This window comes from Hydractinia symbiolongicarpus, chromosome 15, assembly GCF_029227915.1.
Source record: "Hydractinia symbiolongicarpus strain clone_291-10 chromosome 15, HSymV2.1, whole genome shotgun sequence".
NCBI classification, from domain to species: Eukaryota; Metazoa; Cnidaria; class Hydrozoa; order Anthoathecata; family Hydractiniidae; genus Hydractinia; species Hydractinia symbiolongicarpus.
The window spans coordinates 3,657,302-3,684,860 of NC_079889.1; the positions used below are offsets into that span (position 1 = coordinate 3,657,302).

Genomic DNA, 27,559 nt, shown 5'->3' on the forward strand with positions numbered 1-27,559 from the left:
AATTCTAAAATTATTTTCATAACAAAAAAGACCTCTCTGGAGAATATATAAATGTTGTCTGCAAATTCCCACTTGAGCAATTAAATTTTAAGTTGTTGTTGAAACATAAAAAAAACTTCTAAAATATCATCTCACCGCTGCAATACACATGGGAGTTTTTACGCTGAGATATTATTCGTAATGCGAGCATGTGGTAAAAACGGCATACAAGCAGATATATTTTTTTCCGTAAGTTCTATATAGCTATTACATTTTTCGATCACAATTTTTTGGAAAAATAGATTTTATTTTATTTTGCAACTAAACAAAATATAAGCGCAGGTTAAGAACAAGAGCAAGTATGGAAGAAGCTAATTAGCGACGAATATTCTACGCAAAAATCTGCGAAGTTTCTACGCAAAGATTTCTTATCTGAAGAAGCATTGTATCCCCAGTTTGACGGAACGAGAACTAAAATTTTTGGAAATGTTTTTCTTGCATATTTCCCGCTAAAACGACTTCCATGCAGATATGACGGCACGTTAGATCTAATGATTTCATTAAAATTATTACTTACTAGCCGGAGGACCCGGCGTCGGAACGCTGGGTTAAATCACAGTAACTGCGTTACCTGGCAGAGCGCTTAGTAAGAACTGTAAACTGTGCCACACATTCAGGTTGAGCGCTTTAATACAGGTATATAGTAATATACTTTTCAAAACATAACTTTCCACCTTTTTATTTTTCTGAGAATGTTTCCGCTGCAAGTTCAAAAATGTACAGGTAAACAATATCGCACATCCATATAGGTGTCATACCTTTTTCCGAAAAAAACATTATTGCTATTTCAGTTAAACAGAAACATAGAAACAACCTACTGTTAACACTGGACTGAGCACTTGGTACAGGTAAACCGTGTCCCACATAAGTATAGACGTAGTACCATTTTCCCACAAACCTCATCACAGCTTCGGTTAAAAAAATTCAGGAAACCGCCTGTCGTTATCCTGTCCGGTTAAAAAAATTACTCAGCAATTTTATTTTGCAGCATACCGTAATGCATCGATTAAACGCCGGGGGCGTTTACTAAATATTTTGATATTTAGGGGGGGTGTTTAATCGAGGGGGCGTTTAATCGATGCATTACGGTAAGTTTTTTTAACAGTAATAAAAATGGTAGCCACATAACTGCATTTAGCATAAGAGTTATTAAGAACTGATTTGGGTATTTTCATTTTCTAGTCACAACTACAACCCTAAATACAAAAAAATAATAATGTATCGAACTGAATAATAACTAAAATAAAAAATAACACTAGTTCCCGTATAATCTACGTTTGCAGCCAAAATCTAAAGCTGTTTTGTTTAAGATTTTAATAAGGTTGGAAAACGTGTTGATATATATTTACTCTAAAATGCGAAAACATAAAAAAAAAAATATTCCTCCAGAAGCAAAAAAAGATGAAAAGAAGAGCTACAAGCATGACACCATCACTTCCAAATTAGAACAGCCTTCGCTGTATGTTTCCGTTTTGTTCGGGTTCTGCCTTAATTCCGAAATTGAGCTGCGTCCCACCAAATGACAAAGGTCCTTAAAAACCAGGGTCTTCGCTATTCTTTCAAAAGAAGCTGCGCGCAACCATTTTGAACAGAATACAGCTATTATTAAAGAAACTAGCCGGGAAACCCGGCGTCGAAACGCCGAGGTAAGCCACAGGTCAAGGTGTGACCCAGCGTTGAACACTCTGTTGAGCGCTTAATAAGAGCCGTAAACTGTGTTACACGATCAGGTGGAGCGCTTTACACCATTATAGTGTTGCGACTGTAACATATTTATTTAAAAAAAACTTTCCCGCAACGATAGCTGAAATAAAAACAGAGTTTACAAACCGTTGTTACCCTGTCATAGCAAAAACAATCGGTCACTATTATTTTATTTTGCGGAATAAGATTTTGTGAAAGTTAAAAAATTAATCGTGACACCAGGTTTAGCGCTTAGTACAGTTAAATGGTGACACACAGGCGCATAGGGATAATACCCTTTTAAAAAACACTTCATTGCAGCCTGTTTAAATAAAAACAAAAGAAACAGTCCATTGTTAACACATGCTGAGCGGTTAGTACAGTTAAACTGAGTTGAACGGGCATATAGGCATATTACCCTTTTCCAAAAAAAATTGACGTTGTTGTAATGTGTTGTTGGCACGCCTTTCCCGTTCCCGTTCTACATGCCGTTGCCTTAGCATATCAGCATGCTCTTCCCTCCTTTTTTCAGCATTATCAAAATTTTAGTTATGTTGAAAATTGTGCTCAGCATTGTCATTAGTATTTTGAAATTCAGGACGGACATTGGCGTAGTTATTTTCAAAAAAAATAACTTCATTACCTTCAGGCACATCCATTATACTCACAAATAAAGATAGCTAGCTAGCTAATAAAAAGAAACCAAGAAAAATTAAAAAGTAGTTTCAAAATTACTGTAATCTTCTTAGAACACCAAAAGTTTTCTCAAAGTATCACAAATCAAAGCAAGAACTAAAGCAAATAATTATTAAGAAACTTCCCTTTCCAAATTAAGAAACTTTCCTTTCCAAATGATGATTTCCTTCAATTGTTTTGCTCAAATTAAAGCTTTGTACTCTTTGCCGGAGAGTAAAAAAACGGCAAAAATGAATCGAGAGGACTGTAATTTCTGATTGGTCCTTTACTGCAAAATGCGAATCTGATTGACCCTTTAATAAAGGACAGCGGTAAAAAATATCAAAAAATCTCCACCTTGCGGCTTTAATTTCTTCTTTTTTTTTGGTGCTTGGTAAACACAAGTCGCTTTTGACGCACAGGCAGACAGACGACGGCTATTATTAAAGAGACGCGTAACTAATTTGTTTGTAGCTATTTAACTAACAAGTAGAATAAGAGTTGACGCTATTGCCCTAATATAACCTAAATATGTTTGTACCTGAAATGTGTTTGTATGAAAAAGTCCTACAATTCTATTAAGATTCATGACCTAAGCATAAGCTGTGCAGAATATAAGACCGACGGACACTTTATCCTCCCGGTAACTGACCGCACCAAAAGATTCCAGGTTTAATAGGGTTAATGCAATGTTCTATAAGTTGCCTTAAAATACACAACAAAGGGAAGAGATTTATTATTAATTTAATTCCCTTAGAATAAAATGTTTTTAGATTGGTTAACTGTTTATACGCTCGATATAGGCAAATATGACGTTTTGATGCTCAACAACAAATCAAATGGCTGAATAGCATGCGCGACTTCAAGCGCCGTTTTTGTTCCTCAAGCGTCACTTCAGTGGTTAAGGGGAAGCGCGATTTATAAAGGTTGAGCCATCTTCCAGAAAACTGTTGCGAAACAGAGGGAAACTAAAAAATGTGCGATAGGTTGAACTCATATTTGAAAATTGTTTTCACTGTAAAACAAAGTGGGACTTACCCTAACTTAATTGGCAAAAAATACTGTTAACGATTTTCTTATAAAATCTTAATTTGTGGATCGAGAAACACCTAAGGTCTTAAAATGACAACAGTTTACATTTCAGAACGCATCATGAGTAGCTGGATTAATTTAGAATTCGTCTTGTGATAAGACTAGGGAAAAGCGTTAAATACAAAGGTGGTTGGAAAGTTACTTATAACCGTTAGAAATAACTGCCCGTTGCTATGGAGATTTATCGCGAAAAGTTTCGAATTTCACAAAATGAATCTAAATTTTGCATCAGCATTACTTGCCCGCAAATGCTAACACAAGTTGGATGTTGGATACAGGTAACAGAAAAATCTTTAAATTATGGGAGCTACCTTAACTATAAGGAAACGCATGGTCCGAGGGTAAGTTATGCCCCTTTTTTACCCCTACTACATTCAAAAAGGTCCAATTGTAGGTAATACAGGTAAAAAAAAGTAGTTGTAACTATCACCATGAAGTATAAAAAAAAGTAAAAAAAGTCTAAAATTACGCATGACAGTCTTAAATTATTTTATATTATCAGCAAAAAATATTCTAAAACAATGGAAATACAGTCTACTATCGATAAGTGAAACCTCCACAGGACCGAAAAAATTGTTCCACTTATCGAATGTTCCACTTATCCGAATTGCTCTATATGTGGAATCGCTATGAAACCGAAAAACAGTTCCACTTATCGAACTTCTCTGTTATCTGAAATCTTAGGAGACCAAGGAAGTTACGAATAATGAAAAACAGGGGGAGAAACAAAATGAAATTCTTTATAGATATTTATGTTCCACATGATGATTTTTCTTAGCAATGTAGTTATAAAAAATATTCGTTTATACTATCTTGTTTTAAACTGTGTGAAGGTTCCTTTTTTAATTAACTTAGAATCTTCCAAGGTACAACGTTTGGAAAAGCTCCACTTATACAAAAAAAATATTACTCAAGGGACCAAAAAAATGGTGCCAATTATCGAAAGTTCCACTTATCGAGGGTTCCACTTATCTGTATATAATAAAAGAGGTTTGTTATGGCAAATCCAAAGGGACCGAGGAAACTGGTTCCACTTAACGGAAGTTTCACTTATCCGGAATTCCACGTATCGAGAGTAGACTGTAGTTTAGTTCAAGCCGAGTTATCTTTTTTGTTATTATCATTTTCAGCTATCAGATTTTGCTGTCTGTATAAACTCTTCTTCAGAAAAATATACATGGGTGAAGGCAATATGTATATTATTAAGATATCTGAAGTTTGAAAGGAAACAATATCTCTTATAAAATCGTTCTATTTTACATTGCTTGATATAAAATTATTAATAAATACTTTCTACGTATATATTATATAAAAATTGAAAATAAAAACATATTTATAAAGAAAAACTGGAAAGAAGCACCATAGATTAAACAATTGGACAGATAGAAAACAAACAAACAAACAAACAAACAAGCAAACAAAACCTACTCAAATATTATTTGCATTTTTTTACAAGTTACCAAAAAAATGAAGTAAAATAAAATATGGAATAAGGATATAAGATATAAACAAAACAATAAATTTTTCTGTTGCATAAATACGGTACAATATATACAGGCTGTTTGTTAATAGATTTTATAGAGAGAATGCTAGTAACAAACAGTAAACTCTCATATTTTGGAATAACTTAAGGTTAGCTGCAACTTCAAAAATTTTTAACTGACAAATGCGTTGTCGAAACAGACACCTGATTTTAACTAATCTCTTTCCAACTTGTATTTGGTACAATCGTGAGCTTAAAGTGCGACAAAAATTTTAAAATGGAAGTTTAAGTCCCCCTGGCTCATGTCATTTCATGTCACTGTGGTAAAACAAAGGACCAGTACGTTTCGACTTCGTAGAAACCACGTCTGTCAGAAAACTTTCCGGTTAATGGCTGTCGAAAAGGGGGTAACATGTAATATTTTGAAAGAGATTACAGAAAACTTGACAATTAAATATTACTACTTAAAATTTACAAATGTACAAACCATGTAGTCTTCTCATATTCTTTATTGCCTAGGCTGAAATTATTTCGACTGAACATGAATAAAGACTTTTTGCTTACCGTCCTAATATCTACACCATAGTAATTTTAGAAAATTTATCGGCCAAATTTCTAATTAATATTATTATGTCTTTATTAGGGAACAGTCCTGTCATACATATTGCTTTTCTTTTGCATATTTTCCATTACGAAACTTATCGGCAGTTGCGTCCAGGTCTTTTATTCTTAAATCCGTTGTTTCTTTAATCCATTTTAAGAATTTCGGAACCTTCGTGTACATGCTGTATTTCTTCATGATATCTGTACATGTCTTTAAATCTAATCCGCCCCAAGTTAATACACCACCGAGGTACCACTTTCTCGTCTTATCGTCATACGCAACAAGGCCGCTACCAGGAAGAAGCTTGCATTTGTCGCTGTCTCCTTTAGGTGGCGTTGTACAAAGTATATCGACTGGTGCAAGTCTTTTTCGATTTTGGCTTTCATCTTTATAACGAGTGGCAAAATGGCTTATATGAATATGATTGGTAAAGCTTCCGCAGTTTTCTTTGCTCTCTATCCGTACACAGCGATCGGTAATATATTTTTGACCACTTGTTAACCAACCAGTTGAAACAACATTATGACCGGATTTAAAGAGGTGCTTTTGTCTGTAAAAACACAATTTTTTGAAAGTAAGTTTGGAGTTGACATTCTGGATTGGTAAGACGCACTGCACTGAAACTTTAGGACTTATGTAACAAATTGCACCGAAGAAGAAGAAGTTTAGTGGACGATTTTTAATGACTACGTCCAAGAGTTAACGTGGTACTTACCGTTTTTCATGCGCCAAACAAATGGGTTGCACATAACGCTCGTGTACGCTTACTTTTGCGGACAACTCCAGAATACTGATATCGCTGTGGAGAACATAGTCAAATTTGCTTGCCATGTGGACCTTTTTTACCTAAATTGCAGAAGGAATTATGGAATACAAGTCGCCCGAGTAGTAGTATTTCAGAACCCAGAAATAAATAATTTACAATTTCAAGTACAACTACGATAATCTGTTTGCCACAACCAAAATATTCAGTCTAGCTTACCGATCGTCTTTGTAACTTCCGACTGGTTGCCATTGTATTTAGATCTTGTACACCAAGAACAATTTCTAAAGTTCCTTTTTCGCCACGTCTTTCTAGTGTATTCTGTATGCAATGTGCCACTAAATAAAAATAGGGTTAAAATTGTATTAATTTGTTTTACATTATTGCGGCAGAGAAATAAAGAAGTTATTTCAACTAATGATATGCTGATAACGTCTGCTTTTCTTTTACTTTCTTGCAAGGTATAGTTATTGTAATGTTTCAAACATACTACGCATGCTTACACTTAGGACATAAATGATGTGTATGAAGAACAATGATTCTTTGTAGAAGAGACTATAACCCAGGCCCCGGGGGCACACACTTCGTGTACAAAAGATACGTTTACAATCTAGGATGTTAAAACCTGAAATACCTCCTCCCACCCCTCTACACAAAAAAAGGATGAATTCAATACTAAAAGGGAAGTTGAATAGAACATTACATTGTTCACTGCCATTGACATTTATAAGTACATGGTTCTCACGTGAAAGTAACATGTTGAGGACATTTAGAACATACCTGTCAACACAAATTGATCACTGATCAAGATGCCTGAGCATTTAACTTGACCATTCTCTTTTATTACAACCAACCAAGGTTGAGAATAGGGAATTGCTTTGGCGCGATGGCGTCCTTCATTGCATTTTTGTAATTTTTCATTGTTGCCTTGTGGATATGCTCTACCACACGCTAAATAATATAATACTTAATTTTAACCATAACATTCAACAGTTAGTTGAGATAATATAAGATAAGTAAAGTAATAACATTGTCACTTCGGCATATTTGGCGGAAACTTATTTTTTAGCTTTGTTTACAAATTTGCAAAAGCAAATTAATAATTTATTGTAAATTTTTACGCTTTTAATGCAGAAAATCAGTAAAGAAAGTTGCCAATGTTCTAAAACATTTAACCTATCTGTCGGCATGGACGTATTATATGCCTGTTTAAAATCGTTTTATTTTGCGTGGTTGAGCACTCGGTAATCATAGAGCACATAACAATCAGTGACTTACTTTTCACACAGTAAGCTCTTCCCCTACTCCATTCACCATCAACTTTGCATTCGATATGTTTAGGTCCAAATTGATCGTAGAATGGAAAGCATGATTGGGTTAGACGATCCTTGTAGTAATAAATAGCTCTGGTGTTTGGCGGAAATGTTCTGTCTCCACGTAGAATGATGTTTTCGTGTGTTTGGGGAAAATAATCGCAGGTTATTCCTAAAGCAAACAAAAGCATTAATAATAGTGTTGATACAGATGATTGTAGAGAGGTTACTATTGATGTTTTTATGACTAAGCTTATATGCTTTAGAAAACAAGGTGTGTGAAAAAAAGTAAATGCATTTGATAAGAAAAAATAGGAATACTATCTGAAATATAATTGTTTGAATGACGTACTTAAGCTAAAATAACATTGATACTTGCTAAGTTATTAATTTTATTCCTGCTGTGAAGGGACGGTATCTTGCATTTTTGAAGATAATATGTTTCAATGTCTCTGTATTTCTTAATTTACATAAAAATTACCTTCCCCGTCTCCCCGTCCCTCCTCTCCTCGCCCTAAACTTATGTTTTTGTCAAACCTTATTTGATAAAGATTAAATGGAGATTATTACTTTCGCATTTTGGAGTAGTTCCCGTCCATGTTCCATCGGACTGGCACGTTCTACTCTGACTTCCACCAACCAATCGATACCCTTCGTTGCATGTGAACAAAATTTCTTCTTTGAAAGAAAAGTTTTTTGCGCCCGACAAGCTGCCATCTTCTGGTGGGTAAAGGACTGGACATTTAATTCCTAAAATAAAAATTCATCTTCTTTAGTCTCTGATGCAAAAATTCATGCAGACATTGATTACATACTTGGTGTTATCAGTAAATTTGAGCAGTAAAAAAAGACAATGAAAAGAAACCAGCAAAGGTCCATTGTTTACCTTTTTGATTAGTTTGAAGTGAAGGTGGACTAAGGCTTTATGAAGTTATTTTTATATCATACACATACCTTCAAGCCAAAACTTGGCTTTGAACCTCTTTACTTCATCTTCTCTACTGTTACTAGCATCACTGGAGAATTCAACAATTAGCCAGTTGGATTTTGATCGAAACTTTCTTGGCTTTTGTTCACAATATGGACCATATTTTCCACCTTTATCTTCTATGGCCAGTTGATCGTAAGGACATTTTGATGAATGATGTGTCTCCAGGTTGAACTAAATGATATAGAAAGTAAGGACCATTTTAGAGCTTTTGTTATGCAACATTCATCTTATTTGCATTAAGCAAAGCTTATAAACAAGAAAAATATCACACCACTTACGTCTACAAACTCAAGATTAACGTAATAACCAGAATCTGCAGTGATGTGCCAATCGCATGATGCATGTGGAGGGTAATTTGCAGGGTATTCTGGACTTTCTATTACACCATGTTCTTTGTTGACGAATATGTTTTGACAAACAACTAAAAGTAGATATAGTTGATGTCAGAAATGGAAATGCAAGTGAATTATCTATCTATTTTTCCGATTGACATTGCGTGAACTTTAAAGTACATTTCCTTAACGGATGTTAGAGAAAATGGTAATTGCAATCAATAAGCAACATTTTTTTGTCTTTTTTACAATTTCTGTTTTATTGCAGAGGTTATGATTTTTATAAAATACTCTTTTACCATCTCACTAAAACAGAGTCAGCCCCTCCTTTGCATATAGCACTGCTTTTCACACGTATCCCTCATCAGATACAGACAAATTGGTTCTGAATTAATTTGTTAAATCTTCTTACCTATACAAGAGCGGCCATCTTTTGCTAGTCTGTAACCAATACGACAGGAACAATAATATGAGCCAATAAAATTATGACAAAAATGGGAACATCCGCCATTGCTATATTGACACTCATCAATATCTGTAGCTGCAAAATGAGCCTCGAATCCATGTACTTCAACCTCGTTGTTATGGTCTGTGTGAAAATAAATTTCTAAGTTGCTGTCTTTGATCATAATCGGCTCAAGAGGCGGGATCGCTGCCCCAAATTCTTGATGGCCGCGGCGACCACAATATTTTCCAATGGTGCCATTGGTTGATTTAACTGTGACGTAATCATATTCACAAAAATCTGTCCACTCTATGTCAAACTGTGTAAAATTTAGTGATATCTCGTACCCAATTGGAACAGTTATATTCCATTTACAATTCACACTATCGGGATAAATATTCGGATATTCGGGTGTGTTGAAATGGCCATGCAAGGCGTGTATGTTACCTCCGCATTTGACATTGTTACCTAAATATAATAAATATAGTAAATATAGTAAATATAATAAATATAATAAATATAATAAATATAATAAATATAATAAATATAATAAATATAATAAATATAATAAATATAATAAATATAATAAATATAATAAATATAATAAATATAATAAATATAATAAATATAATAAATATAATAAATATAATAAATATAATAAATATAATAAATATAATAAATATAATAAATATAATAAATATAATAAATATAATAAATATAATAAATATAATAAATATAATAAATATAATAAATATAATAAATATAATAAATATAATAAATATAATAAATATAATAAATATAATAAATATAATAAATATAATAAATATAATAAATATAATAAATATAATAAATATAATAAATATAATAAATATAATAAATATAATAAATATAATAAATATAATAAATATAATAAATATAATAAATATATAATAAGTATTGAAAATTAATACTTCATAAAGCATGTTTTTTATCTTATGTAAAGATTTTGTCGAAAGAAAAAAGAGTTGATTGTGTTGCATTCCATTGGAACATACTATATATACTATATATATATACTATTATATATATACTATATATACTATTATACTTAAATAGTCCTAATTGCGAATTTCTTTCCTTAGAAAATACTAATTAATACAACCACGTGTCCTTTTTCTCTCTGTTGCTGTTGTATCAAGAATAGGTGGAAGTAAGAAGCTATTACTTAAGTACGAAACTTTATCGCGAATAAGGTTTTTCTTTAATTTTTTGTTTGTTTATGTGTGTTTTTAATGCATTGCAAACGAAACAAATGAAAGCATGGTCGTGGTATACAGCAGCATGGAAACAAAAAACCTCCCTATAATGTCTAGGAAAAGTTTGTCCTGTTGACGCCATGTTCCCTCTCAAAAAACCGTACCCCACCTATGCCCCGAAAAAAAGGGTTAAAAGGGATCTCTAATAAACGGTCGTCATATTTTTTCAATTAGTAACGTTCGGCTAAAAACAAAAGATGGCAGATGTTAAATGCACAAGAAATGAACATGTATAACTTGAAAGGAGTTTTCTTACCAGAAGTACTGCTGACCAAGGTGTAACTCCACGCCAAGAAGAAACAAGACACAAGTTTTTCCAAGGACAGACTCATATTTCTTCTTTAATAGTTCTTGTTTTACTTTTTTTTTATTAGTTATTTACCTCTAAATGTAATGAATACAGTATAAAAAAATACATAACTGTAAGTAGTGCAGTAGTAATGCATGCTGTGTAGAATCTGACATCAGCAAAATTTGCGAATAAGCATTTGAATGGAAATTTTTCACGATTGCCTACAACGTCTTGCAAAACACAGAGAACAAAAGAAAAGTTATTTTCTTAAATTCAGGTTAATAATAATTTTATTCAAAGTAAAAGACTTCCTGCATATTGTGCTTTTATACACGTCCAATAACTATCTTATCTTCTCAACATCCACGAGACAACATGCTGTAATAGCGCATGACGTCTATTATGGTAATTTAACCTTGCAATTTTGGTAACATTCATGTTTGATATTACGACTTAACAGTTCATTAAAGTTGTCCCCGACCGTCTACGACATGCTTCTGTTCTTTTCATCTCAAGTATATAATGTCTATCAGAAATAAATAGAGATAACATCCGAGTCAGCTCCACAGGGGGCAAATTGCGCCTACGAAAAACTCCTCCTTGTGGGATGAACCACGCTAATTTGATTCATGTTTGAAGGAGTAAGACCTTCCCACTTTACTTGTGCGCATACCGTTTATTTCATCACATCAAGACAATGTTGTGTATAAGAAATTTCAGACAACTTTAACTATATTATTAGGATACGATGAGTTTCTAGCGAATCTCTCTCATTACCGCTATTAGATCTTATTGTAGAAGTAATTAGCTCTGTCACCAAGCCAGGAAACAAAATGGCAACGTGTTATAACATGCTATAAATTAAATTATTATTATACAACAAAAACAACAACAACAAAAAAATAACAACACGAAATCTTGCATTTGCGTGCTAACCCTCCAGTAGCATTAATGCTATGAAGAAGATAAAAAATCTAAGCAAAACAATAAGTACAAAGCTTCACAATTTTATTTACTTTATTTATATTGGTTGCTAACATGATTTATTTAATAACTCCGAAATAAGTTTAAAGCAGATTGCGGAAGTTGAAAGTTTGTATAAGCATTTAAATCCGTCTTTCGAAAGTACAATTGCACTCACTTACAATAAGTTTTCTTTCTTCACAGTTTTTACTCCTTTGCCTCATCCCATCATTCCTTCAGTTAATTTTATAGTTGTTTAGCAATTTGCATTGCGTTATCATAATTATTTTTCAGTTGGAAAATGATGCAGGAAAAAACAAGTACTTATGTCTGTATAATCAGTTCGTTATACTCCTGTTTCGTCGATTCATATCAAATTATTTTATTTTCTTAATGTAATTACAACTCGGTTTCTGTCGCCAAAAAATGTCTGATAGATACTGACGTAAAAAGATAATCAAACAACGCAAAAACAACAACTACAAAACAATAGCAAAACAAACGCAGAACTAGACTAGCCAGATTGCATACAATCACCAGCTCGTATTAATTCTGATTAATTAAAGACGGTTTGCTGTTCACATCTTCTAATAACTTCCAGTGACTCTAACACCGGATAACTTGAACTTTTATTTTATCGAACCATTTTCTTGGGTCCCTTGAGCTTTCATTAATAATTTCCTATAAAAAACTCCAGTTAACTCTAACCTCGGATAACTTTTTTAGTTTTTATTAACTTCTGATGGAAAATTCAATTTAGAAGGAACTTGCACGCCTTTTTCATCGTCAAGATGGCATCTTTTATCGTTAACTCTTGCCCTACCTCTCAAAGAAATCGCTTTAACTTGAACTATAATACCATTTTAGACTAAATTCCACTTAATGGAAGCTTTGTTTAACTGGAAAATTCGTTAAGCCGAACTATTTTCCTCTGTCTCTATGTTTCCAGTTACCGGGAGTTAACTGTATTTTCCTCTCCTGTACAGTTTTTGTCATAAAATAATCTTAAAAGACCCCTGTTTAATTAATCATCTTAGTGTTCACAAGTCCTACAACTTACATGCAACCACTTCGGTAATACAACACTATACCTGTATCTATCTGAAATTACCATTTGCTGTTATGTGGGTACATTTTTAGCTGCTGTTGGAAATCAGATTTCTATGGAAAGTAAGTACAGTTGATTCTTCTCTAAAAATAAACAAAATATATGAAAAGCAACATCTTTATATTCCACGCGCAATGACTGCTCATCCTTTTTTGATATATGATGTTATTACTAGCTATCTATAGACAAGTTAACTGTAATTTAGCTAACAATTTTATTTAGTGTGAATTTTCCCTATTTTCAATCAACACCATAATTCCCAATAAATCTAAACTGATCAGTCCTTTTTTATTATGAAAGAAAGTCAAGTTATTTCCTGTTCCGCCTACGTAAAAGATTTGCCTATGTTGAAAGTAATTAAAAACCCACGCTTGATGGAACAGTCATTTTTTATGAATCATAAATTTTTCGTTATTATAGTGACGTTATTTTTTGACGTGTACTGAAACATAAATATTATTGTAACGTTTTGAGCCTTCAGGGTATTAAGATGAACTTGTGCAAGCGGTTAATAGCTATATTTAGGTGTAAATTTAACATGTACTTTTAACTTTCTTTCTTTAACTTTCTTATCCTTCTGCTTTTGCTTTTTAGTTGAAGATTTTCATAACCGAGAACGCAATTGATTCGACAGGATACGGATATAAAAGTTATGTGTCCTGTTCGTACATGATATACGCTGTTCTCACACCCACAAGTTCGCAAAGGTGTCACCTAATTCGAGTTTAAACGGATTTTCCATTGTAAAATAACCAATTCAATTAAATACAGAAGGAAAACTCCAGCAAATTATTTTGGGAAGCAAAACCGGAGTTTCCGTGACTTCCTCGCATATAAGTAGAAAGACATCATGATTACTGTACGGTATCGGCAACCATGGTGATCGCTGCTGTCAAAACAAGTGCATGCTGACCGTACATTGTGTAGTAGCGTGCTTCCAATATATGTGTGAGGGCCATTTGAAACTTTTCTAGTATGAAAAAATAAAATCTAATTAGGCAGTATTAGAGATAAAGAAAGAGAAAAAGACAGAGCTGAATAATGGTAATTACCATAAGAAATGCTTTTAGACATTGTCTTCATCCCATGCTATGAAATATTACCGTAATCATAGCTAAGATGCACAAAGTTGGACACAATAAAATTTATTAAAACTGGGATAGCAATAAGAAAACAGGAATTAATCAATCTTTGAGGACGTCCTAAATATTATTATTTCAATAAACAAGTTACGCCCAAATCTCCCAATCCCTGCAAATGGAGTATTTCCGGTAAATTTTTATATCGCTGATTTTGCTGTATGAAACTCAGTACATCCTGAATGGTTAACTGAAGCAAAACGGCTTATTCAATCGTCCATTTGGCCCATTGAATGGACAGCCATAAAAGAATATGCAGACTAATTGAGTTGAAAAACTTGCGACCATTGTTATTATGCGGTCACAGCGTAACAATACGGCTTGAAAAAGGAAATTATGCATAAAACTGATGCGACTGATATGGTAAGACATGATGGTTATTAATTTTACCACAAAGGTAACTTGTTAACAGATATAACATAAAAGGTGTGTAGGTCACAATGTCAGAAACGCTTTCCCTAACGTTCGGTAATTTATTGCGGATTTCGAGATATTAAGGTTCAAGAATATATTAATTAACATTTATTCCCTTGTACAGAACAATTTTGGACAACATTTTTATTATTGCATATGATACCCTTTTCTGAGTTAAACTTATTTTTTAACAAAGATGTATTGTTTCTTAAAAATCACAGGAAAAAGGAAGTTATCAAGGAAGAATTTACCCCTAGAATATAATAAACTATCCAGTAAATACATTAGCAAGCAGTTCTTTACAAAATAAAACGAAACGATACCTGAAATTAACATTACGGCCTAACCATCATTCAATGCAAACAAAACTTTTCCACCCTTTAGAAGATCTCAATTTTCTAAACCTGAATGAAATAAAAAAAAATTAACACGCGCACGTTCAAATCTTGAGAAGCATATTTTAACAATTATAATTACCCAGTTAAATGATAAAACATTACAATAATAAATAATGGGGAAACTGATGCTTTCCTTTCCACAGAACGCATGCAAGTAATTAATTTTCTAATTACGGTGCTGTTATAAATCGATAACGAGTCTTGAATAGACATTGTATTGGTGAGTTGCAATAATTCTGTAATTTTTTGCAGACATCATTGTTAAAAATCAAACCGTAAATTACAACTGTTATTCACATCTTTGAAAATTTCGTTTAAAATGACATACACTGAAAGACAGAACTAAATTTTTGAATAAACTTGATTTTTCAGCAACCAGCCAGTTGCATATTTGTTAGAGGTTAGATTATAATGCATGAGTTTTTGTCTGTGAGCCAAAGATTGTAGCAGTGGTTACCAACAGGCGAATCTTACCATGGACTAACAATTAATTTAATAAACTCGTTCATAAAGTAGCATGTGTCATTTTTATTTTAACTTTGTTAAGACCCTAGTTAACTAAAAACAATTACTGAAGGAGTATGCTTCAGAAGTTGTCACAAGAATTCGGAACGACGGCTTTTTTACCCCGGCCAGATTGGGGTTAAGCGTACTAATTTTAAATAAACACATACAAAAAACGGTTTAGCTAATACAAAACAATATAAATTAGAATTCCAGTAACACGTTTTCAAGACGTATCTTCACATGTTGACCGCTCCACGATGTGCATGGAATGTGTTTGCCAGTACAAAGTGTCTAAACCAGGAGCTTATTACGGTTATTATGATGAAATAGCTATACGGCATGACTTCATGCATACGCTTTAAGCATTAAGTTTACTATTATTTTCCATATAATTGCAAACGTAAAAGACCTTGTTAAGTGTTTCTTTCAAGCACAGGATGTGGGATGAAAAAGCACGTGAATTTTCCTCACGGCTAATAGATTATAATGAGGCAAAGCACACTTTTTTAATAGCCTATTTTATATCTTCTATAAAAAAGAGAAGGTTGCGAAACCAAATATATTGTGTTTCAAACTATCATGTGTCCAACCGATGTCCAAAGTTCAAAATCTTCTTAGGCGTTTTGCGATTGAATAGAAGCCATAGTTTTTGAAAATAGACTTACCATAAAATTCAATGCAACCATGATCAAATGTTTGTTTATATTATTTCTCCTCAGTTTTGCCAACACCAAAGTTGATCGAATCTTGACATTAATTTAACATTAGTTTGTTCTGCTTCAATAATAAGGAGAGCTTCAAGAGATGTCTTTACAACAGGTAACGACTGTTGATTGCCTTTTTAGTAAATAATTAGCTGATGTTCAGGAATCAAATATAGCCATGTCTTTTATACTTTCTTGTAGCATAAAAAAAGATCAAACCAGGATGATTTGTGACTTCTAAAGGATAGTCATCTCAATATAAAAGTCCTGTTGGATTGTTGATTCAATTTCCGGTGATGTCATTGGTTAGTTTTGCAATGACGTCAATCCAATAGAATTCTATTTTATGCTGGGTGATTTAATTTTAATGATATAATTAGTTGTAGGTTTTATCCGACGTTTGTTTGTGCGTGTTTGTTTGTCTCTATCGTCCACTTTGTGATTGGGCGGAATAATTCCAAGTATATGCTTTTAGGCCATCAAACTCCCACATTTGCGTTAATTCCGAATTGTGTATATAAAAGGCCCTAGTTTTGCCAAAATCCTCCAACTCCAAGAATAACTCCGTAATTTGATTCATGGCCTAATAAATTTTTCTGGCTAATTTCTGATCGTTGTATGGGTTCTCTTGGATCGTCTTAAGGTCAAAATTTAGTTTTAATAAAGTTTTTTCACACGCCAAAAAAAGAAGTAGGAAAGAAAAGCAGGTTAACCTTTTCCGTTTAATGTTGACCAGTCAAAATGATTATACAGACTTGTACAATCCCAGAGTTAACCTGAATCCTCCTCCTTTGACCTTGTGGTTATTTTCAATCTTGTTTTCCTCTGTCAACATTGTTAAGTCATATCTGATATTGTAACTGGTACAAATAGAAACAAAGTAAAAATACAAAACAAAAAACATAAACATTACGACCTGATTTCGGATATCGTTAAATATTGTGAATACACCATATTTTGAAAGTAGACATGTGTTTACATTTTAAATCATATGCTGTAAATTGACTATGTTAATCCAGCGAAGCGTGTCTTTTTCAATCAGAATGGGTGGTGTCATTATAAACCACATTCTCACATGTAGCTATATCAACTTTGGTAGAGGTTAAAACTGGATTGAGAAATCTAGTTTTCACCTATGCAGGGTGTAAACAATAAAATACGGACAGTTAAATTTTGTTTTAATGACGAGAAAATTTTTCTTTTTTATTAAATTTTATGAAAGGATTCCAAACAAAGCATTTTAGTTTGTATTGATTCGGGAAAACAAGATTTTTAGATTAGACATTTAAACTTTTAGGCTTTTTTGTTGCTCTCTACAAAAAAATTTGCAGTAAATTTAAATGAGCTTTCCCTGTAACTAATTTTTGTGAGTTTTATTTTTAGCAAGGAAAATAAAAATAAAATAAAAAAAAAACAGAAAAAGGGAACCTTTTGCAAATTAGCAGTTAAACATCTTCTTTATATTAAACAGTTGAGTATATCTCCAGTTTCTTGTAGGAGTATTTCTCCTGTTCAATGATGGGCACAACGATGACTCTTGAATTGTTATTTACGGGAAAGTTGCCTAAAGCAGACATGCACGTTTTGATTTTCTTTCTTTCTTGTGTTTGGTTTGTCTTGCTTGTTTAGTAAGCTATTAGATTGTTATTTTTAAGTGTTTTCATATTTCGTTTCCAAGATCAACCAATTTAGTTATATAAACAGACTTATTACTTTAAAAATTATCATTTTCTATTACAGTCTGATAGAAGAGTTGCCATTCCATAACAACCTTGAGAGAATCTTCAACGTTAATTTATTTTTTTAGTTTTAATATGGAATTGAAAAGTCTAAACAGATATTTTTTTCACATTTGATAACTTAAATGTAAATGTTAGATGAGTCTTTTAAAAAATGATCGTAGCTATCAATGATAGAAATATGTTATTAGAAACGCTTGAACTTAGGCTGTTGCCCTGTACTTCCCTGATGGATGCAAAGTTCTGCCAAACTCATTATGTAACAATATATTAAAAGTAACCAAAATTGCAATTATTTTCCTTGGAAATATATTAGCGTCTACCAAACAATAATTCGGCGAAAACAGGATAATTGAGATTTCAAAGTACCACAAACACGTTTGTTATAAGAATATCTAAATCTCTATTTCCTGTCTAGTTACACAAGGCTGCTGTAATAAAAACGAAATTATAATAATAATAATAACAACAACAAAAAAGACAATATTGCTAATATAAATGCGACAACAACAAAAACAACAATAAAAAACAACAAATCAAAAAACTATTTTCAAACATAACTTTGGCACGAAGCTTGATACGTGTCAAAAAAGTACGTAAAGGTATGATTTGGACGAAATAAGTAAAACAGACTGTTATAAAAGAAAGATAGCCCTACAGTTTTCAAACTTAATATCCATTCAACGAAATAATGGAAGCCCTGTTTTGGCACCTAAAAAACTCTGGGAAGAATTGTAGCATTTCAGGCAGGAGGTATAGTTAAAAATGAGAAAATTGTAAAATTGTGGTTTGAAACCCACTGGAAAGAGAAGCATTACTTCCCTTTAAAGGTGAAAGTATGTTAGCGGTTTTTGATATGATAAAGTTAGGGGAATTATTGAATGTTAAAACTTACGGCGCATGACGACTTGGAAACGTGGTTGCATGTTGGTCATCTTGTTAAAAAATGCATTTCGGCTGTGTGTTTTTTTCAAAAAAATTTTTACTTGACAATTATTGATGTGGATGTTTATCATAGTTGTCATTTTTTCAGTTTATTGCTCATGTTGAACTGTGAGAGAGTTTAAACCTGAATTATTTGGAAATTGAGTTAAAAATTTCGCACTGTAAAGCTAAATAAATCTAAGAATTTCCCGCCTAAGTGTAAAATATTGAATACAAAGCAAACATGAAACTTAAAATAGAACATGGTCACGTAATCTGTGTCCATTTTTCAACGAGTTAGGCTTAGGAAGATTTTTGATAATGTTGATTTTTTTTATTCCATTCTTTTAATTGTGGTAACTACTGCCAAAATAAGGAGTTATTCAATTACGTTCTTCTACGCAGAAACAAACTCGACATTTCTCTAAATAAACCTCAACCAAGACACTTGACACCCGCCATTATAATTTCCATAATGGGACCACCTTAATCTATAAATGGATATTTTATTGTATTTATGTCTTTGTGGTTTAGTTGTGTTTTGTCTGTTTTTCCGAGGTTTTTAATTTTTTTTACGCCAAAAAATATCCTTTTTCGAAGAAAAACATAAAAGAGAGGTTGTAGTACGTGGATTGTCCTACAACCCTTCACTACAGTGTATGTTTTACATTCAAGATCTTGTTTTTTAAAATAGAGAAAAGAATTTAAATTTAAATTTCAATTTAAGAATTTAAATTCGCGGATAAAAGCCAGAAAAAAATACAATGTCCTCAAAAGAATCTTCTTTTGAGGATATTGTATCTTTTCTTTTTTGAACTCCCTTGGGCTCACTAACGGTTAAAAGAAAAATTCTTGTGGTAGCATCACACGTATACTAGCCTTATGTTCAAAGAACTTACCGAAATATGGGAGACATTTCTAATTTATTGCAACATGGCAATATTAAGTAGTTAATTATTGCTATTACAAACCCTGAGAAAGTAGAACCTCTAAAGGATTAGTTGGAATCACTTTTGTTGAGTCGTATTGACTTGTAAAGTATTTACAAGAAGCACGTTCAATATCTTAAGAAATATCTTCACATGATTAAGCCTTTGACATTATCCATATCTTTTTAAAAGCAAAATTTTTAAACAAGAAAGAAATTGTTTTTTGTACACAGTGGACATTTTTTCCCATATATGTTCTCATTTATGTGTGTGTATATATAGACTCGAATGTAAGTATAAACCAAAAGAATAAATAATAAAGGCTTATCATGTATATAAGAAAAAGTAGAACAATAGACTGTAAAAAATGATTGACAAGTCTATTATTAGCACATGGACGAGAATTATTTTTAAATACAAGACCTCTAAAGATTTAGGACAGAACTTTGTTTTATTTGGAACGATTTCAAAGGCTAGATAAAGAGCAAGCTGTTTCTATTGCCAACCAGCTGTACCTGAGATCCATTAGCAACCTGGACTTTTTTTCACTAAAATTATAAATTAAGCTTTTTGATTTTGCGCTACCTTGAGTGCGTAATTAATTACTTCATGTACTCAATTTTACGTAGGCCGAAAATCTTTTATTTTAAATTGAATTAACAATGAGATTTTCCTTCACTATAGTTCCGCTTAAGAAAGTTTGAAAATCTATGGTTCACAGCACTATTTTTTAGTATAATTGGTAACTTAGCTAGGAGTCTTTAATCAACTTGCTTATCATACGTAATAAGATATAGCTACATATGAAAATAAATTTTTATTTTCACTGTGAATCTTAACACCTCTATCTATTCACAATACCCTAACACATAGGGGATTTTACCATGGTAGTGATTAATACGCAACTCTGTAGCGCCATTGACCCAGCTACATCTGTTACTCTCAAATCACGCTTTCTCCCCAAGCGATACATTATACGTTTGATTACAATAATATATGGCTCTCAAGGTGACACAGCATAAAAATAGAAATTTAAGTCAATAAAAAAAGAAAGAGAAATATTTAAGTACCTAAACCACAAATAATTTTTTTAAATTATACATTCATACGATACCTGATTGGTTAAAAACACCGTTAATTTAAAAAGTTGACCAGTACATTATTACTTAACCAAAATTTGTTCAATTCCTATCGTCTTTTCTTTAGTAACCTGTACCAATGAGTTTGTTTCATTCAAATGCTCTGTTTTAATTACTGTGTTCAAATTACGTATTATTGTTACATATAGAGACGTATAAGGATAAAAGTACTGTTCAAAGAAATATGGGAAGGCAGTAAAAAATACAATAACATTCTCTTTTGAGCTTAACAACAAGCCCTGGGTTATTCCGATAGCATTCATTAAAACTTTTGTGTGAGTCATTTGCATAGAATACAAGCATATAAAAAGTTTTCCTTCGTCAAACGTACGTTTTCATAAATCGTCAATCACATTTAAACAGTTTTGGTGTATTCGTTACACGGTAACAGACAATACAAAAATAAAATATTCAACTGGACTGCAAACAGCGCGGTAAAATTTAGTACTCAACAAACAATGTTTTTTTAAGCTGCTGTGTCATTGGAGGGTAATGAAGATTCTTTTATACAAACTAGTCGATGGCCCGTGGATGCATCCACTGGTTCGTTGCTTATTTACTGCATTTCGTGTGTTTCTCTACTGCGGTTACCATTTTGCGAGACAGACAGACAGACAGACAGACAGACGTATACGGGTGTCATAATATAGATAGAAAAAAATAAATAAAAGTATGAAAATAACCGACAACAACAACGACAACAACAAACATTATTTCATAATCGGCAAGTCATATTAAGTAGTCGTATACAAATTACCAATCGAATTAGGGTATTTATTACAAGAGACTGGCAAGATATTTAATTTCCTTACTATAATTTCCAATTGTCTGTAGAGTGTTGTAAAATAGTACGTAAATTTCAATGGGAAAAAATAATGTGAAAAAAAATCTCCCTACGAACCGAGAAAATGATGACGTAACGTCAGTAATTATACATGTTATACGAACACTTTTGCTGTAAAGAAATATCAACCCAAACGCAAAAAGAATGCTTTCAAGCAACGATGTTTAAATTCTCAATTCATTTAATCACGCATATTTCCGTTTTCCTGAAAGTAAACAAATACACATTAATGTTACCTTGAATAGGTCGATTCATTTCAAAACAGGAAAAAATTGATTATGGTCCATATCTGTTGCGAAGAAAACCACAGCTATGTAAAGTTCTATCAAAAAGATTTTCTCTTCTTCGATTACTTGTCTTTGGTACTGAATGAGATATTTCATTAGCTGTGTGTCAAAGTATTGACGATGAAATTCAACACGCTGTTTTCATATCTCACAGTAGCCACAAATAAATGTGTTTTATAGAAAGCTTATTAAGAGGAATAATAACTACAAAAGCGCTTGTCCAATGACAAACTTCTATTTTTATAATTGGCGCGAAAATAAAACATCATGACGTGAATGGATGTAGATAGGATTTTGTCGCTATGTAAATCCGTTTTTCAGCTAGAATGAATTTTAATCGCAAAACGAACATATGAACTAATTTATTTTCAATGCCTAGTAAGTTAAATATCTATATGGATTTCCCGCAGTGGTTTTACTGCGAACATAATCGTTAATTATTCATCAACGTACTCATCCTGGGGTAAAACGCAATATTTTTCTTGCGGTGAAACGTGTTGTCACTTTCTATAGACAGTTGGCACTTAGTTAAATAGCCACATTTACCAGCAAAGAACAATCTCTCTGCCTCTCACTAAACATATAAGACACTCACATAAAAAGCACTACATACCCGTGATAGTGTGAAAAGCAGTAATGGAAACAAACATAATAACAGCAAACAAGAACAACAACAACAACAACAACAACAACAACAACAATTAACAAAACAAGGAAAAATAATAATGATGATAACAAGCGATAAACATAACGCCTTTTCACCATCTTCTTTTGACATAACAAGTAGTAGAGAAGATTAGAAAGGAGAGCAACGGACTTGTGTCTTAGGTTAATTCACTCTGCTTCCATCCGACGTTGTTCAGGAGACCCAGACTGGCCTCAAATGAAAACAAAACTCCTTGTTAACGTAATCTCTTCTTATTTCATGAAAGAGATTAAACTCAGACAAGGCTTCAGCTTGTGATTATGGCAACATAAACAAAGTTGTTGCCATGACTACGTAGCAAAGAAAAGTCGTTCCACTTGTGTCTCTTTAATTGCTCAACAACTTGATACCCATAATTAAATTTGTCACATATTAATCTCTTTGTTAAAAACTAACGAACAGAGAAGGAAATGCTTTTATTAAGGTAATCATTATTTTTTTACCTGGAATAATATGGATTGTTAGTTAGACGAAAAAAAGAGGAAGAAATAAAACGAGAAGTATAAAATCTCAGCTTATTTAACTTAACAGCTAATGACATAACTAAAAAAACAAGAAACAAAGTTAATATCGATAACACTTTTAGCATTTAGTTATGAACTTCCGTCTCTTGTAAATACACTAATAGCACAACATCAAATATCACATTATTTTTTTCAATATGGTAGAAGAAAGCAGAGCAAGGGGTAACTTTAATATATTTTCTGTCTTCTATAAATAGAAACTAACCTTAAATATAACCCGAAGTTGTTGTTGGATGTCGCTCTATGTTCATTTAGTTGTCAATAATCCGGTAGCATTCCTTCAAAACAACCATGACCTCAAAGCAGTAGCTAGCTACCTTTCTTTAATTTGCATCATCAAACCAGCTTGCTTTAAAAGATAACAAATCATGATTCGTGTGGCACTTCTGAAAGAAAACGCACGTTATTGTGTTACACAAATCATTGACACTCTGTCATGTTCACTGTTTATTATTTCATTTTATAATAACTCTATACAAATATAAAACGACAGGGGGTTGGTAAAACATAACGGTTCAGCTAAACGCAATTGTAAAACGATTAAATGCCCAAACTGTCAATCAAATCATTAGAACAGATCAACGTCGTGATACAAACACCGCTCTTCATCTTAGAGTTTATATCATGTCGAAACCTTTTTAAATAATTGTTATTAAATACATCTCAGGCAGAGTATAATAATTGTAGGCCAGCTTGTACGTCAAAGAGATAAAACTTTGTCTCCAACATCAGTGAGGAAAATGAAACAGTGTCTTATTAATTTTAATTAATCTCTTTTAGAAGCACACGGGCAAGTGCATTATTCAATTGTTTTCAAACGCAATTATTCATTGATGAAATGGTCAAGATTTATGAATGAACTAGTCGACAATGTGTCATGGCTGATCTAATTTAAAATAAATTAATCTTAAAATCTCATTACGGTTCGAAACAACTATTAGTCATAAAGTATGATGTGTTTTCTTAGATGTAAAAAAAGTTTTCGATAAAAAACGAAGACCATAAATGGTATGTTTACGTTAAGATAAATTTCTTAAATCCTTGCACAGGTATGTGAAAAGTTTCAGTTTACTGAGATTTATTCATAAAATAAAATATATTGTTTCACAAAGTTGCTCTGATCTTTGGTATGTCTTTGATTGACAGATCAACATTGAGAGTATTTGTAGGGACAATGGTTAATATTAGCATTCTAAATATATAACATGCATCCTCAAATAAACAACATAACTTTAAAATTAGAACAAAATATACCTTGAAACAAACTTTCAAACGTTTTCTTCTAAGAAGACAAATCCATGTGGAAAATGATAGCATAATTGCCTAAGAGAAAATTAGAGATATTGTTAATATTTTGAAGTTAATGTAAAAAAGATACTTTGTTTCAGTTCTTGTTATTCAAACACACACAAAAAAAACCCGTAGAAAAAACAGCTTTTAACTAAAAAAAAAATATGTGCAAACAAAACGGCTCTTCATGCTTGAGCTATGAATAAAAATCCAGTTATGTAAATATGTTTACACTAAATATAAACAAAAGTCAACAAAAGCTAAGCTCGTACGTTTTTCCAACACATTCCTCATCACATAAAATCTCTTTAAGCTTCCAAGAATAGATACGCCATAACAGCATGTCAAGGAAGACGCCAACAAGCGTCACGACATAGCATGCAATCATGATCTTTAGATAAGATAACCAAAGAGTCGAAGTTTATCAATAAGTAGTAATAACGCTGTTATGTTTAAATATTTAAATGAATTTTCATAAATCTTAATTTGTAAATTAAATTTATCATAAGGTACCGTAAAAGACTAAATAAGCACTTGTTTGGTAAAATTCTCAACTGTAGGTTAGATTGGTATCAAATGAGCATTTTAAACTCGATATTGAAGTTAATGCAAAAATACATTTTTGTCAATAGTTTTTTTAAGTTTTTACGGTATACAGTTCCATTGTTAGTTCTCTATCATTTGTAGATTCATCCCAGAACCATTCCCAACTCAAGAGTTCTTTAGAAAAGATACAAAAAGTAGGCAAGGTTCGCGTAAATAAGGAAGTCGAATTGTAGGTCAACGGCGTGCTTTTATACCTTAAAACATTTTGTTAAAATGGTTAGCCAATACGGTTTCACAAATGCTTTTGATTTATAGTACTTAAGTGCCCAACCGTAGCATTTCATAATCCAAATTTTTCACATTTATAACATGATTTACATAAAGAATAAAAATTTCATGTCTAACTTGTCGGCAAACAAAAGCGTGCCAAAAGTCCATTTCAAGACATAGAAGCTGTGTGAAGTCTAAATAATAACTCCTCTGTTTCAGCTGTAGTATTTCGTTTACACAGTAAAATGTCTGTGCACCAGTTCATATTACACAGCTATTTTATAGAAACGCCTTCCCAATTGAATTCCGTACGTATTTGTTTATTTTGTAGATCAGGTTGCAGCTGTGGCAATAAACAAAGGCATCACGCTGACACACATAGTGAATTCTTTAGGATGCTCATTAGGGAAAGAACAACAACAGATGCTTTGTGCGTGATAAGTTAGAAGCATTAAACGGTTCTAAATGCAACATCATGTAGAAAAAATCCAATCAATGTCTGTATACCCCCCCCCCCCACCTCCGTCAGTTTCACCCTAGTTTTTTCTTTTTCCTTATTACGAGAAGTTCTGGAGGGCTGTTTCTAAAACTAATGAATATATTTTGCACAAATTCAAGCTTTTTGGGAAAAAATCGAAATCTTCATTTCATTATAAAGCTTCAATTAGAAATTCTTACATTGCCAATTTTCACAGTCTAACCATGCGCCTCTCCAAGAATTTTATGTAGGTGGTAAAATCACAACCTCGCCTTGAATCAGACCTGCACACACAAAAAAGGGTTAATTTGTTTCATAACTACCATCGTATGAAGCAATTTTGAGAAGGCATGCACGTTGTGCACTCTCGCCCTATCTCACCCTGTACGGAAACGTTCGGTGAGGAAATAAATGGCCACTGATTTTTGAGAGTATATAGCAAAACTACAATGAATTAAGTAACCAACAAAAAAACACAGAAAAGCCTTATTTACACTGCTCGAAACGTGGACAAATAAATCCATCAGAAAAGTACTAATTACCGTTATCCTTCAACAGATGTATTTCACTGTTTACGTAATTTCATTATTTACGTAGCATTGCCACAGTCCAACGCCAGACACCAGTACACGTTGTTACAAGACAAAGCAATTGTATGTTGTTCCTGTAGAGAAGAATCCAACGTTGATACATGTATGAGACTATAAGAGTGAATAACGAAGTAAAAGTGCGTACAAAAATACTGGGCCTGGAATTAAAAATATATATATATATAATATAAATGTATAGCTACCTCTATTTAGTCAAAGTATCCAGTAAAACTAGTCAGAATACTAAGTTCTATTGGGCCGCTAGAAACATGTGGACACTTATCAGTTAAAGCCACATTATACAACATTTATTGTGTGAAATTCGATATTAGGTGACACGGTGAAAAATTTCAAGGTTTTCTCAAAGGACTTTTGTTAGATTTTTGGCAACGACGTTCGCTAAATGGCTGCGTAATTTTTTTTTTGTAAATTTCGCAATACTAACATGCAAATTCTCTGTTCACAAAAAGTCCATGAATTTTTATCTTTATATCTTTCTTGTACACACATATGCGTTTTCCAAATAATTAAACTAGTGATAGAAAATTACCTATCTCAAACTTACTTTAAAGAAACTGTAATTTGAGACGAGTTAATGTTTATCTAAGTGAAAAAATAATTAAATATGCAACCTTCAGTTTTCGGTAAAGTTAAGCAGGTGAATTAATATTTAAATAAGAAACCCTCCGCCTACAACGTGTTGACAACAGTGTTAATGCAAGGCTAACAAAAACATCTACTCCTGCTACTTTATCTCTTCCTGTGTAAGGTTAAAATATAAGGCTGAAGTATCACGCAGTCTCTAAACAATAATCTGTCGTGATATATCTTTTAGGCGTTTTATCTTTCAACATGTAAACAATAAAAATCACATTAAGTGCCAAAAAATTTAAGGTCAACTAGAAAATATCGCCTCACGTGTAACAATGTCGCGTGTCGCGGTTACAACTTTTAAAAACGCAAATTTTTATGTAGAAAATGCCTAATTCTTTAAGGAATTGAATGCCTTTGTTTCTCTTTAAATTTTAACCTATTTTAAATACCTTTCATAGA

At 32.5% G+C, this 27,559-nt stretch overlaps 1 protein-coding gene across 1 annotated transcript; it reads right to left on the reverse strand.

The window, feature by feature from the left end:
* Positions 1–3,913: 3,913 nt before the first annotated feature.
* LOC130628734 (mannan-binding lectin serine protease 1-like) lies at positions 3,914–11,123 on the reverse strand. Its single transcript, XM_057441726.1, has 10 exons — positions 10,972–11,123; positions 9,388–9,888; positions 8,922–9,064; positions 8,607–8,814; positions 8,223–8,402; positions 7,618–7,824; positions 7,120–7,290; positions 6,559–6,677; positions 6,292–6,422; positions 3,914–6,126 (listed from the first exon to the last, which is right to left on the reverse strand). Exons 1-10 carry the CDS (start codon positions 11,045–11,047, stop codon positions 5,628–5,630), a joined length of 2,235 nt encoding a protein of 744 aa, XP_057297709.1. The 5' UTR covers positions 11,048–11,123; the 3' UTR covers positions 3,914–5,627.
* Positions 11,124–27,559: the final 16,436 nt, after the last annotated feature.

Bases quoted from the DNA above. Each gene is read 5' to 3' on its own strand.
- LOC130628734 (XM_057441726.1), bottom strand. From the start codon at position 11,047: ATGAGTCTGTCCTTGGAAAAACTTGTGTCTTGTTTCTTCTTGGCGTGG. The intron at 8,403-8,606 runs GTATGTGTATGA...TTTTTATTTTAG, and splicing joins AGCCAAGTTTTGGCTTGAAG to GAATTAAATGTCCAGTCCTT. The intron at 6,423-6,558 runs GTAAGCTAGACT...TCTGCAATTTAG, and splicing joins GGAAGTTACAAAGACGATCG to GTAAAAAAGGTCCACATGGC.